Raw genomic sequence first — 13,906 nt, forward strand, 5'->3', positions numbered from 1 at the left:
GCAGAGGTAATTCACTGAAGCAAAGATAATCTTCAATGAATGGTACTAGAACCCGAAAATCACATGCAAAAAAAAAAAAAAAAAAAAAAAGAAACAGAACTTACACATTCTCACAAAAATTAACTCAAAATGGATCACAGACCTAAATATAAAACACAAACTATCAAACTTCTAGAAGATAATATAGGAGAAAATGTACATGACTTCGGTTTTGGTGGTGATGACTTTCTATGTGCAACACCAGGGGCACAATCCACAAAAGAAAGAAATGACAAGCTGGGGCACCTGGGTGGCTCAGTCGGTTTAAGCCTCTTGATTTTGACTCAGGTCATGATCTCAAGGTTGTGAGATCAAGCCCCTCGTCGAGTGACAGGAACTCTCATTTGTTGCTGCTGAGAACGCAAAATGGTACAGCCACTTTGGAAGACACTTGACAGTTACAAAACTAAACACACTCTTACCATATGGTCTAGTTATCACATTCCTTGGTATTTATGCAAATGAATTGAAACCTTATGCCCACACAAAAACCTGCACATGATGTTTACAGTAGCCTTATTCATAATTGCCAAACCTTGGAAGCAACAAGGATATCCTTCAGTAGGTGAATGCGTCAATGAACTTGGTACATCCAGATAACAGAGTATTATTCAGCACTAAAAAAAAGCGAGTCATGAAGACATGAAGGAACTTAAATACATATTACTAAATGTAAGAAGCCAATCTGAAAAGGCTAAACATTGTATGATTCCAACTATATGACATTCTACATTCTGGAACACGCAAGACTATGGGGACAGTAAAAGGATCAGTGGTGCCAGGGGTTAGGAGGGAAGGAAGGAGGAACAGGTGGAGCACAGAGGATTTTGCAGGCAGTGAAACTATTCCGTATGATATTTTAACAGTGGATACGTGCCATTACACATTTGTTACAATGCAGAATGTACACCAAGAGTGAACCCTGAAGTAAACTATGGATTCTGGGTGATAATGATGTGTCACCGTAGACTTATGTACCACTTTGGCAGGGAATGTGGGTAACTGGGGAGGCCGTCTGTGTGTGCAGCCAGGGGTATATGGTAACTCTGGACTTTCTGCTCAATTTTGCTGTGAATCTAAAGCTGCTCTAAAAAAATTTTTTTTAAACAATGACTTTACATAACATTTTTAAATAAAATAAAATAACAGAAGTTTTAATTTTTTCACAAGAAAGAAAATTGCCCAAAACTTAATGACATGTCTTCAGTTTAAAAGGGCCCAGTGTGTATCTGGTATCGTAGATGAAAACAAAACTACCCTGAGGTGCATCACTGTAAGAGTTGGAGCATGGGAGCCCAGAAAATTTCCAGAGAGACAGTTAGAAAAGATCTGGATTCAAATGCTTTTGGACTTCTGAGCGGCAATATTGGGAGACAGGATGCAAAAGCAAAGGCATTAAAAATTCTGAAAGAAAATTATTTCCTGCCTGAAATTCTGTGTTTGTTAGGATGTGTTTCCCCAAGAAAAAGGAAGACCTGGGATCAGGAGGGTCGCACAGGGGAGAGGGGAAAGGAAGTCCCAGGGCAGGGGCGACAGGAGACCTCAGGACTATAGCCTTCACAGGCTGTCAGAGGGCGCTGTCCACCGCAGCCAGAGAAGGTCAGCAGCAGGCTCCAGGGCACACTTCCCCGGGAAGGTGAGATTCTGAGAATAACTCATTTACCCAAATCTGCTGAGAAGAGATTTATAAAAGTGGCCAGGAATTTAGGGTCAAATCACAGAAAAACAGAAAAAAACGAAGCAAATGGAAAAACCTATTACTGACTCCAGAGGAAAAAAGCTTTGAGGGGAAATAAAAGCAATGGTAGTTAACTGCATGTTCCGGCTTTGAATATATTGGTATTATTATGCAAATGGTGAACAGGGCTTCTGAGTGACCCAAATTCTCATCTACTGTACTAGGAGGATGAGAAAAAGGGAAGGATGCAAATGGAAGAAGGATAGCAAGGAGGAAAGAGAATTAAATATTCATCATAAGTCACAGAAAATGCCTATGCCTGAAAATCAAGAAATTTAGAAAACAGGGAGGAGGTAAATACCAAAAGAAACAGTTAAAATCATGGTTTCTCTGGAGAAGCTAATGGGGTGGAGGGTGGGGGGTGAGCTGCTTGTCAACAACTGAAGGCTCTGAGATTTTATCTAACTTGCATGGTAACAAATTAACAAGTTCAGGGACGCTGGCAGAAGACACAACACCTGGAGAACAGAGACAGAAGTTATTATGTACAACGACAGTGTATTATTGTTTTACTTTGTCCTCTGAACCCCAGTTCTCACAGCGTGGTACCAAGGAAGCCAGCCAGCACCTAGGAAGCCAGCCAGCACCTGGGCACCCAGTGGGTTGCACTGCAGGAAAAGAAGCCTGAGCTCAGGGAAAATGAAGTTTTAACAATGGACAGTAAGTCGGCCTGCCTTTTGTTGGTGAAGATGCTGCTGCTGTGTCCAAGGCTGTTTGTTATACAAACATCCTTAAAAAGATACTGAGGAACGAAAAGGGGCACTTAGTGCCTCGCTCACAAGTCATACAGAAATGCAACAGACCCACGGGGAACTCATACTCAAAACTGCTGTTTTTTTACAATCAACCACCCTGAATGATTTTTTTTTTAATTGCACACACATATAACCTTCATAAAAATAAAAACCTACTAAGTTAGATATTTTAAATTATTGAAACAACTCGCCACTGACTGAGGATCTTTTCTTTCCAAAGGAGAAACAACGTGGGCGAAAATTGGGAAAGGATGTTTTGCGGAACTTCGCGCAGAGCGGGCTCTTCCCGAGGCAGGGCGGTCTCAACCACCGCGATCAGACCCGGGCGGAGAGCAAGGCCCTGAGGCCGCCGCGCCTGGTCCGGGCCGCGCCTCCCCGGCAGGTTCCGCCGTGGCCACGAGCTTGCATCCCGCACCTGCGAGGCCGGGATCGGGCGCCCACGCCTCGGGCTGTAGGACAGTTGCAAGCCATCCATGTGTGTCGAGGGCGTGGAGCAGCTCGTTCATAGTTTGTGTTGCTCACAAGTTATCTAGGGTGTGAATGGAGCCCCCTTGAAAGTCAAAGATATACCAACAGAGACGGAGTACGCAGCCAGTGGGGGCTCGTCTCGGGGCTGAAGGCCAGGACCCCGGTCGGATGGCGCGGCCCCGATACCTTTGGTGGCAGGTCGGGAGAAAGTGTGGGCCGCATCCTCAGCGCCAGCAGATCCCCCGCCAGGTGCACGGGGCTGGCCGCGCGCCCCCCTCGCCGGAGCGCGCCGGCGCTTGGGGCGCTGCAGTCCCACCCTGGCCGCTCCCTCGCCCGGCCTGGGACCTGACCGCAGCAGCGGCGGGGGCGGGCGCCTCGCAGCTCCGTGGAGTGGGCTCTACGCTCTCACCCCTCCCAGGGCAACGCCACCGCCCAAGGCCGCGGAGGAGGGCCGAGCGGGGCAGATCGCGTTTATCAGCCCCATTTCCCATTGCATAAGGCCGGGCCCCTATCTCCGCGGGGCATCGCCGAGACCGCGCGGCCAGCGTGCCTTCTCCTACGCGCGGGGGCGCGCCTACCCACCGCTCCCCGCATCGGTTTGGCTGGTCCTGGGGGGTGAGGGGCCTTGACTCATCTTGGCGCAGAGCTTTGGGACTTCTGCATCCCACGGCGGTTCCCCGCTCCTTCCCTCAACACAGAGACCCCATTCTACAGATGAGGAAACTGGAGCCCACGGCGGTGTCATACAGCCAACTGACAGCACTCCAGGCACTGGGCGGCCGGCGAGGGGCAAGGGCTGGCTTCTGGGTGTAGGGCCTACAAGCGGGCTGGGAAGCTTGGGATTTGGCCGACAGAGAGGGTGGGAGGGAAGAGTGGGCAAGGCAGAGGAGCTTCGGGCCAGGAGCGGCAGAAGCACTTGGGAGAGCCTTGGGAGGAGGTTGAGCCTCACCGCAGGACAAAGCGAGCCTGAGAGGGCAGAGAGGGGGCCTTGAGGGGGAGGCCCTGGTTTAGGGGAGGAAGTGGATGAGGGAGACAGCTTGACATCAGTACTCAACAGGCAAATGATGCAGTCTCTGTTGCAGGGGTTTCTGGAGGACTTCTAGAGAGAGGAGGGAGAAGCAGGAAAATGGCTATATGCAGTATCCCTGCAGAGGTGGGCTGTTCAGGGGGACCCTGGAGTGGGGGCAGGCTCCCCTCCACAGCCTTCAGTCTGCACAAACCTGGGTCCCCCAGGGAGAAAGGCTTTGTCCCACAGATACTGGTGAGCAGAGTGGTTGCCCCAGGTCTCAGTGGCACCGGGAACAGTTACACTTTCCGACCTGGGCTAAGGCTAGGTCGTGCCTCCTGCTAGCCTGGCGGCTAAGGGTTTCCCACCAGGATGGGCCCACGCTGAAGGCCTGAGTTGGGCACTCCGTGTTTAGGCTGCCCATGCTCAAAATTATCATCAAAGCAACTTTAAAAAAAGAAAAGGTCCCAGGGGCACCTTGGGTGGCTCAGTCTGTTAAGCGTCTGCCCTGGGCTCAGGTCATGATCCCGGGGTCCTGGGATCGAGCCCCACGTCGGGCTCTCTGCTCAGCGGGAAGCCTGCTTCTCCCTCTGCCCTGGCTCATGTGCTCTCTCTCTCTTTGAACTAAACAAAATCTTAAAAAAAAAAAAAAAAAAAAAAAAAAAAAAAACAGGTCCCAGAAGGATCCCTGAATCTGACTGGATCTTTCGGTGGAGACCTGGGAATCCGAACTTTTTATAATCCTTCCCACAGTGGAGCCAACAGGGAATCGGGTGGAATAAAAAGAATGAACTTCACTCTTTTCTTTTTATCCTGTTTGAGTTTTGTATCCGAATCAAGCATTAGAGACCAGTTCATTGAAAAAACAAAACCCCCAAACTCACACATCTGGTGGACTGTAGTCATAGCCCTGTCGGCCGAGCGCTTCTGGTGACCCACAAGGGTCTGAGGACAGGAGCTGGGCAGACACTCAGGGTGGTTACCGGGCAAAACTGCTGCAGTTCCAGCCTGCAAGGCCGACACCAGGCTGCCCTCAGGGCCCTCTCACCTACCCCTGAAGGGAGCACATCCACATCTTGGGAAGGGCTCCAGACCCCTCTCAATGGTAAGTCCACAAGAAATCAAACTCTTTCCTTTATGCGACGCTGGATTTTCCACAAAGTAAAATCAAGATGAGTAAAGATGTGGTTTCTAGATAGTACTCGGCAAAGCGGAGACCTGGGTCGGAGGCGTCACCACTTTGGCCTATAAAAGCTGCTGCAAGAGGCCAAGGCCACAAGCCACTCAGCTTAGGCCAGCCTACGGGTCTGCTCCTCGCTCCTCCTGTGTTGGCTCTAGGCTCCATGGCACTCTGGTTGACTATGGTCATTGCTCTCACCTGCCTTGGCGGCCTTGCCTCCCCGGTCCCTGGGCCTAACTCCACAGCCCTCAAGGAGCTCATTGAGGAACTGGTCAACATCACCCAGAATCAGGTGAGTACCCTCTGGCCGGGGTTCTAGGTCTGAGGGTGCTGGAGTGGGGGACTCTCACACAGGGTACATGGCTCAGGCTATGAAGGCTGGGCCCCATCCTAGGAAGCCCCATGGACCAGGACGGGCCCAGCCAGGAGGGAGAAGAGCCAGGTTGAGGGGCAGCAGTATGGATGGACCCATAAAGGGGTTTGGTGGAGCCCCCAGGGACCACCTGTTCCCCTGGCCTGGCCCTGCCTGCCATGGAAGCAGAGGAGGGGCCAGCTCCTACTCAGCCATTCAAGAAGAGAAAAGCAGAGAGGGCCAGCACTCTCCTAGGACTCCTTAGCTTTTGCCATCTGGTTTGAGTGGAATCATGGGGCCATTATTCACAGCATTTTGGTTAAGCCCATTCTTATAGAAGGATTCATTGGTAGTCAGCTCCTGTCCCCAGTGGTGATGGCCCACACTTTCTGGGCAATGTGTGCCAAGCCTAGTGCTGGGTGCTTTTCATCTCATTCCATCACTGCCAGCCACCTCGAAAGGCAGGTATGATGACCCTATTTGACTGACTAAGCCTCATTAAGCTTGACAAAAGCCAGATTCAAACCAGGCCTGGCTGACACCCAGCATCCATGCTCCAAACTGCAGTGTCCCCTAGTTCAGAAGACAGGGTTTTATAGACTAGCCCCCACCACCACCCATCTGACTGACCTGACCACCCCCTCCTCCCTCGCCCAATGCTGACCTGACTCCTCCCTGGAGATGTCCTACTGACTGATCAGGAGTTTAGGCTTCACACAAGGCTTGTCCCTTACTGGTTGTGTCGCTCAGATTTTTCTTAGCCCCAAGACCCTGGACAATGGGTCTCCCCCACTATGCACAGCAGGAAGTGAAGCTCAGGAACACTGGGGGTCCCTGGCCTAGCTCTGTGCTGCAGCAGGGATGCCCGTGGGGCTGGATCCCTGTGGAGACACGGCCTGGGCTTACTGTCTTTCTGATCCCTCAGGCATCCCTCTGCAATGGCAGCATGGTGTGGAGCATCAAGTGGACCGGCAGCATGGTAAGGACCCCCTGGACGCTGGGAGGGATGTCGCTGAGGCTGTAGGTCTTGTGCTCGTCTTCTCTGAGCCTCCCTCACACGGCTCGGGGGTTCCAAGCAAGCTTCAAGAGCTACTCACAATTTGGAGTCCTCCCACCACCCGAAGCCACCTATCTCAGGGCTCTCCGCCCCCTCTTCCTGGAGAGTCAGTGAAGGTGCCGGTGGGGGGCTGGAGGTACCCAGCTGGGCCTGACACGCCTGTGTTCTTCTCCCTGCAGTACTGTGCAGCTCTAGAATCTCTGGTCAATGTCTCCGACTGCAGCGCCATCCAAAGGACACAGAGGATGCTGAAAGCACTGTGCCTTCACAACATCTTGGCCGGGGTAAGGCCCTCTGTCCTGTACCCCCCAACCCTGCATCCACTCCTGCCAGCCCTGGGAGCTCCAGGGGAACCCGGCTGAGCGTCTGGAAAGCAAGTGTCCACTCTGGGGGTCGGTCCACTGTGGCAGCAGGAACACGGCCTTTGGCATTTCCAGGATCTGGGCTTGTGGGCTCCTGAATCCTACCTGAGCTTCAGTTTCCACATCAGTGAAATGTGGGTAATAACAGTACCCCCACACACACACACTTTGTGGGGATTAAATAAGTTGGTTCCTGGAAAGCCCCTGGCGGATGCTGGTCACCTTTGCTCTGGCGTCCCACTAACACAGCAGTCTCTCTGTCCTGCAGCAGATCTCCAGTGAGCGCAGCCAAGACACAAAAATCGAAGTGATCCAGTTGATGAAAAACCTGCTCACCCATGTCCGGGGAGTTTATCGCCACGGGAAGTTAACATGAAGCATGAAAACCTAGCATCCTTATTTGCAGAGGCAGACCTGACCATTTAAGTTACAGATTCATTTTTCTTTCAGATGTCACAAATTTCTTGGGGGGGGGGGGGCAGGGAGGGAGGGAGACACTATTTCCTTAGCTTGGACCTCAGCCTGTGCCGCCTGCCTCTGCCCAGCCGAACCCAGCCTGCCCTCCTCTCCCGAGCTCTGAGCTCCGAGAACACAAGGGCAAACGCTGCCCTGCACGACTGCGCCCCCCTGAGAGCGAACCGCAGCATTACAGTGGGGGCCGCCGTGGCAGACATGCCGGGGAGGGGGCCTTGCTGTTCACCGGCACTGCTAAGGCAGACAGCAGCAGCTCGGGCACATTTCTTCTTAGCCTTATTTATTATTGTGTGTTATTTAAACAAGTGTGTTCGTCTGTGCTGGGGACAGGGAGGGACTGTTGCCTCCAGAACCTGGAACCAGGGGCCCAACGACTTGGGCGTTAGGAGTCCCTGGGAATCAGCACTGTGTGTAAAATTCTGCTACCTCACTGGGGTCCTGGGGCCGACACGGGACAGGGGAGAGGGCCAGAGAAGCTGCTCTTGTCTGCCGGGCAGCAGCTGGTCCTCAGCCAAAGAGTAATTTATTGTTTTTCTTTGTATTTAAAATTAAGAAATAAAATATGTTATCAAAGAGTTACTAATATATAGAAGCGCAGCCTAGAAGGCTGCATTTGGTGTGTATGGCCTGGGGGGGGGGGGTGTCACTGAGTATGTTCTTTCACTGACTTTGTCAGACTGGAAGGCAGAAATAAAGGCGGTGACAAGAGACCAGATGATGTCTGTGTTTTACTTTGTCCTGTTAGGACCCTGGTCTAGCTTCCTAAGACTCTGAGGAGCTCTTCGGGAGGCAGGGCAGGTGGAGGAGGGGGCCTGAGAAGGAATGCAGGGGGAGTGAGGGAGAGGACCTGGGCTGAAAGGAAGCAAGCCCACAGGGGGGTGGCTGGCCTGAAAGACGTGCCCCCACCTACCACCCACAGGGAGGGAGGAGCAGCTCGGGCCAGGACGTCTGGGTTCAAGGAGGACATGTGGAACAGGCAGAGACTTCAGAAGTCATCTTATGATCAGAGGAGTGGCCCGCCTGTGTCTGATACCACCCACACACCCTCTGGCATCTCTCTCACGGCCTCTCTGAAGCTCGGGGGAGAGGAGGCAACGTGCCCAAGGTCATACTCCTGGTAAGGAGCAAAGCCAGGATTAGAACCCAGAACTCACTCCAACTCCAAAGCCCATACACTTAACCACTCTGCCTTCCTCTGTCCAAATGTCATCTGGCCTAAATGCATGACTTTTTTTAAAGTCATGGCAGGTTCAAGCCCAGATGGCAGGGCTTGAACTCATGACCCTAAGATCAAGATCTGAGCTGAGATCAAGAGTTGGACGTTTAACCGAATGAGCCACCCAGGCACCCCACGACTTTTATAACATTGGCACCAACCTGTTTGGGCACCTCCCCCTGACAGGAAGCTCACAAATTCCTTTCTACGGACAGCCAGTCAGTCCCTGGACATATCTCATCATTAGTGCACACTTACCACCTCTGTGAACAAAGATGCACCAACTGACTTACGGCCCCTGCACTACGGAGTGACAAGTGGAGACCCAAGGTCACAGGGCCCTGGTCAGACCACCCCCCCAACCAGGTCTTTTTGCTTCTCCCCGGGCCCAGGCCAGCACCATGAATGCCAGAAGCAGCAGGCTTCAGCAAGCCACAGCTAATGCTCACGCCCGTCAGGAGCAGTTTACACGGAATCTCTTAAGAGGCGCCCAGAAGGATGCGATGCCTCTGCATTGGGTGGTGGGTCATCAGAGACCAGTCTCAAACACTGAGTGGCAGGCAGGTACCTTGCCTGGGAAGCCGCAAGCCCTGTGGGAACATCCACAGCGATGCTCAGAAGCCAGTGGAGGCAGCCACCCCAGGAGCCACGAGAGGTGATGCTGTGTGTGATGCACACAACAGACGCCATGGCAGGACCTATCTGGGGGCAGAGGTCCATGGCGGGCAGCTCCAGGAGCCACTCAGAGACAGCGGACCCCTTGCACCCAGGCAGAAGCGAGGGAAGACCTAGGGAGGGGGCATGGGAGCTGAGCGTCCCACGGGCTGTCGGGGGTAGGCGCTGGACCGTCTCTGTGGTCCCGGGAGGTCTCAGAACCCGTTCGGTCCCACTCCATTTGTGGCGGCCTGCACTCGTCCAGCCCTGGGGCTAACCGTGACCAAGACACCACACGCACTCACGGGTTAGCACCAGAAAGAAGTCTGAGCAATGGAGGCTCCTCTGCAGCCACTCTCCATTCAGAGTTCCAAGGGTTTTAAGGCCAGAGGATATTTAGGGAAGACTAATTTCATTTTTACACAAAACTTAGCCATCCATTCTCTGGCCACATCACCTTTCACCACATCCTCTGCCCAACCAGAGTACTGGCCTGTCTGTCCGAAGGAGGATGCAAAGTCTTTGGGTGAAATTCCATGTGAATCTCTCAAGAACAAAGACCAGAGCTGAGGCTGGTGCGGGCAGGGTCGATGAGGGTTTCCTAAGGATGTATTCCAGTGGTAGTCTGGAGGGTGTACGGCCCTAACAGGGCTGCAGAGGCCCCACCACTAGGGGTCCACAGCGCGCCACGTCCTCAGCTCCCCACAGCTCCCTGCCTGCCGCTCTGAGACTATCCCCGAGACAAGGAACCTGTGTTCACAGGGTGTGCAGTCAGCCAGTGGGGCCTCGGGCCATTCCAGGAATGGTGGACCTCACGGAGCCACAGAACCAAGCCAGTATGGGTGGCCAAAGGGAGGCGGGCCTGGCCAGGAATGAGAGAGAAAGAGGCAGATGAAACAGGAGAAAAGGGTATGTGTCAGCTATTGTGGCTGGGAGCATCACTACCTGGGGACTGAAGCCCGGCGGGTATTTGCTGGGAGTTTCTCTAACCATGTGGTCTCACTTCTTCCATGCGGAGAGGCAAACCCTGGGCAGGGCCCAGACAGAAGGGCGGTTGGGAAGAGACAGGGTGCTTGCTGAGTGGGAGGGAGATGCTGGTCATGGGGCCCAGGGCGGGGAGCCCCTCTGCACCCCAGGAACTCCAGGCCCCAGAGGTTTCACTGGAAGAGGGGCCAGGGCTCAAGTGAGAAGTGAGACACACTTGAGTTTCCGGTGAACTCGGCACCAAACACCTCTGTTTGCTGCTCAGATGAGGTGTCAGAAAACACTGCGAGTCACTGCTGGGGTTTCTCCGAGGCTTGGCCCTCTGAAGTGCTCAGGACTCAGGAGGACAAGGGCTTGCATCTTGCTTCCTTGTGACCCAGTAGCTTGAAGGCTGGGGTTTATCGAATCCATCGGCTCATGGCTTTTTCATTATTATCAACAGGAAAGTGCCTTCTGTTTAGTATCTTAATTCAGCTGGTCAGTTTGAGCAAAACCAAAAACCGTTCCTCCCTTTAGCTGACTCCCTTCTGAGCAGGCCCTGCCGAGCCCAAGCTGACTGTGTTCCAGGCTGACTGCCCAGTCTTGGACCCATGGGCCAGTCATCTGGGCCTCCCCAGAGGCCCAAGCTGGGGTCAGAGCTGATGGCTGTAGCCACGGTCACCCCTTCCACGCACGCTGCCCAAGTCCTACACTGAAAAATAAAAGTCATTAAAGCCTCATTATCTTCATTCGTTTCTCAGCTCCACCCAACAGCAGCAGAGTAAAGGGTTTGCAACGAACTTTCCCAGATCAACTGATTTCTCGGCAGCAAGGGAGGGCCCCATGACGAAGCCATTTGAAATCCCAGAAGTGATTTTCTACCTACGACCTCACTTTCTGTTGCGCTCTCTCCCTGCCCCTGCACAGTGCCTTCTCTTGTGGAAAGTGATTCTCTCAGGGCGGCCTTCAGAACCGCCCCCAGCCAGGGCAGCTCCTGGGCCGACGTTGCTGTGCGGTCACCGGTGATGCAAGGCCGGCATTAAATATAGCAACTCATGTCAGTTCCGCCTGCTGCATCACTCCGACAAGCTAGCAAGCCCGTGGCGGGGGCAATTCCTGAAAGCCAGCCTGCCACGGAGGCCCCTGCAGGCCAGAGGGTCCATGCGCCCAGCTGAGCCCAGGGCCCCGGGCCAGAAGGAGTCCCAGGGACACCGCATTAGAAAGGCAATTTCTCATTTAGTGTCTCCTCTTTCTGCTCATCTCTGTTTTCCCACATGTTCTGTAATGAGCATATATTCATTTCCCACTGAGGGACAAAGACAAATTTAAGCAAAAAAAAAGAAAAAGAAAGAAAAGAAAGAAAAGAAAGAAAGAAAGGAAAGAAAGGAAAGAAAGGAAAGAAAGGAAAGAAAGGAAAGAAAGGAAAGAAAGGAAGAAAGGAAGAAAGGAAGAAAGAAAGAAAGAGAAAGAAAGAAAGAAAGAAAGAGAGAGAGAGAGAGAGAGAGAGAGAGAGAGAGAGAGAGAAAGAAAGAAAGAAAGAAAGAAAGAAAGAAAGAAAGAAAGAAAGAAAGAAAGAAAGAAAGAAAGAAAGAAAGAAAGAAAGAAAGAAAGAAAGAAAGAAAGAAAGAAAGAAAGAAAGAAAGAAAGAAAGAAAGGAAACGAAACAACATGAGACTGGGGACGGGTCCGTGAACGCCCGGAAGGAGCCAGCAGCACTCGCAGGACAGGCTAGCCGGGAGCCCAAGCTCGGTTCTAAGCGCCATCTGGTTGCTGGCGGTCTCAGGGGCAGAGCTGGGCACCGGCAGGGGTCCGTGCCGCAGGAGGTCCAGCACCACTCCTCCCAAGGGCCAGGCAGGTCCTGTGTTGCCAAAGATAGAGGAAGACACACCGTTCTTGCGGAGTCCTCACCCAGCCCCGGTCTGCCAGCCTGGAGGGAAGGGGGTAAGATGGGAAAGGGTGGGCCGCCAGTCCAGCTCTGAGGCTGCAGTGACAGCAATGCCCCAGGGACGGATGGAGAGGTCCTACACACTCCTCAGACAGCTTCCCTCTCTCAGGAGAAGGACCTTCCACCTGCTTCTCAAAGAAAAGAGAAGCCAGCAGCCTAAGGAGCGACTTCAGCTCCACTCAGAGAAGCCAGAGTCTACAGCTGTACCTGCCTTGGCCCCCTTCTCCCTGCCTTGTTCGCTCCCTCTGAGGGGTCCTCTTGGCATCTGCACTCAGGATCCCGTTCTCCCTGCCCTTGCCAGGGGATCCAAACAAGTCCCAGCTGTGCCCCTAACTTCCCTCATGGAAGGGAAGCTAGGCCAAGTCTCGGCTGCCCTCTCTGTGGAACGGAGCTCCATGCCTTCACTCATTCGTTCGTTCGTTCAATAAGTATCCACGGGGGCCTTTACCAGGTGTTCTAGGCACTGAGGATCTATGATGAACAAAACTGAGGTTACTTCTGGTGGGGGGACAGACTCCGCAAACAAGGGAACACAGACAGTGCTGGCAGTGGTGAGGGCTTTGCAGGCCACTGAGGCAGTGGCGTCAGGGGGCTGGGTACTGTGAGGGGAGGGCAGAGAAGTCCTCCCTGATGAGGTCAGGCAGAACAGAGATATGGATGGAGCGAGGGAGGGAGAAAGCCCTTAACTGAGGAAGACGTCCAGGGAGAGGGGACAGCTAGCAGTGAGGTCTGGAGCGAGCATCAGAGCGGGGAGAGCAGAGGCCAAGGGCAGGGCAAGGGGGACAGGTGGTCGGGGCTCTGAGGGCAGGGAGACTGTGCTCCGGCGGGATGGGGCGACACAATCTGGCTTCCATCTAACAGAAGCACCCGGGCCGCTGTGCGAGCAGCACGTGAGGACGAGGACGGGAGCGGGACGACCGGGGAGGACACTCTGGTGCAAACCCAGGTGGCACCGGGCAGGGGGAGAGCAGATGTGATCAGGTTCCGGAGATGCGGTATCTACGTGACATGCACTTACACATCATTTATATAAACACGTAGGACATCTGAGATCATGAATAGGTGTAGAGTATGTAGTATACAAATGTTAAATATAGAACTTTTCTACCCATATAAGTCTTAAAACGCCTTTATCAGGGGAAATTTCAAATGCATACAAAGTAACTCCCCGGTATCCACGGCCCAACTCTAAGTTAGCGGCTCCTGGCCAATCCAGTTCTGTCTCTGTCGCCCCCGCCCCCTGCCCCCATCCACACGTCCGAGCCAGCGTCCCCTTCAGTGTGGATACAGTTCCAAGGCAGAGGCTTTGGTGCTGGACTAGATGTGGGCCCGGGAGGCATTTGCCATGGTGTGAGCACCCTGAAGGACGGGGCTGCCATTTACTGAGCCCGGGAAGCCTGGGCTCAAGTGTGTCCCCGCTGACAAACTACTGATCCCACGGGCCCCCCCCCCCATCCCCTCACAGCACAAACCCCAGCGGAGCCTGCCATCCCATTGGGCGCCCGCCCCCACCACGCTCCGGAAGTGGTCTCAGTGATGTCGCTGATTATCTCCTGTCACTAAACCCAGTGGAAACGCTTCCGCCCTATCTTGGCCGCCCCTGAAGAACATCTGACGCCAGTGACCACTTGCTTCTCCTCCAAGACTCTCTCATGCCTGGGCTCCCTCCCAGCGCCCCCAGCTGCCTGCCTCCTCTC

General features: G+C 53.5%; 1 protein-coding gene across 2 annotated transcripts; it reads left to right on the top strand.

Annotated features, from left to right (window-relative positions):
• The first annotated feature begins 5,297 nt into the window (after positions 1–5,297).
• On the top strand, positions 5,298–7,417 carry IL13 (interleukin 13). 2 transcript variants are annotated; one of them, XM_028103712.1, is made up of 4 exons: positions 5,298–5,478; positions 6,464–6,517; positions 6,775–6,879; positions 7,226–7,417. In XM_028103712.1, the coding sequence occupies exons 1-4, from the start codon at positions 5,350–5,352 to the stop codon at positions 7,331–7,333; spliced, it is 396 nt and encodes a 131-aa protein (XP_027959513.1). In that variant the 5' UTR covers positions 5,298–5,349; the 3' UTR covers positions 7,334–7,417. The 2 variants fall into 2 exon arrangements, with proteins under 2 accessions (XP_027959513.1, XP_027959514.1); XM_028103713.1 differs by having other exon boundaries at positions 7,229–7,417.
• Positions 7,418–13,906: the final 6,489 nt, after the last annotated feature.

Source organism: Eumetopias jubatus, unplaced genomic scaffold, assembly GCF_037043125.1.
Source record: "Eumetopias jubatus isolate StellerSeaLion01/CBP00866 unplaced genomic scaffold, mEumJub1_p1.0 scaffold_5, whole genome shotgun sequence".
In the NCBI taxonomy this organism is placed as follows: domain Eukaryota; kingdom Metazoa; phylum Chordata; class Mammalia; order Carnivora; family Otariidae; genus Eumetopias; species Eumetopias jubatus.

Coding starts and splice junctions, on each gene's coding strand:
- IL13 (XM_028103712.1), top strand. CDS start 5,350: ATGGCACTCTGGTTGACTATGGTCATTGCTCTCACCTGCCTTGGCGGC. Junction 6,518..6,774: donor TCAAGTGGACCGGCAGCATG/GTAAGGACCCCC, acceptor TTCTCCCTGCAG/TACTGTGCAGCTCTAGAATC. Junction 6,880..7,225: donor TTCACAACATCTTGGCCGGG/GTAAGGCCCTCT, acceptor TCTGTCCTGCAG/CAGATCTCCAGTGAGCGCAG.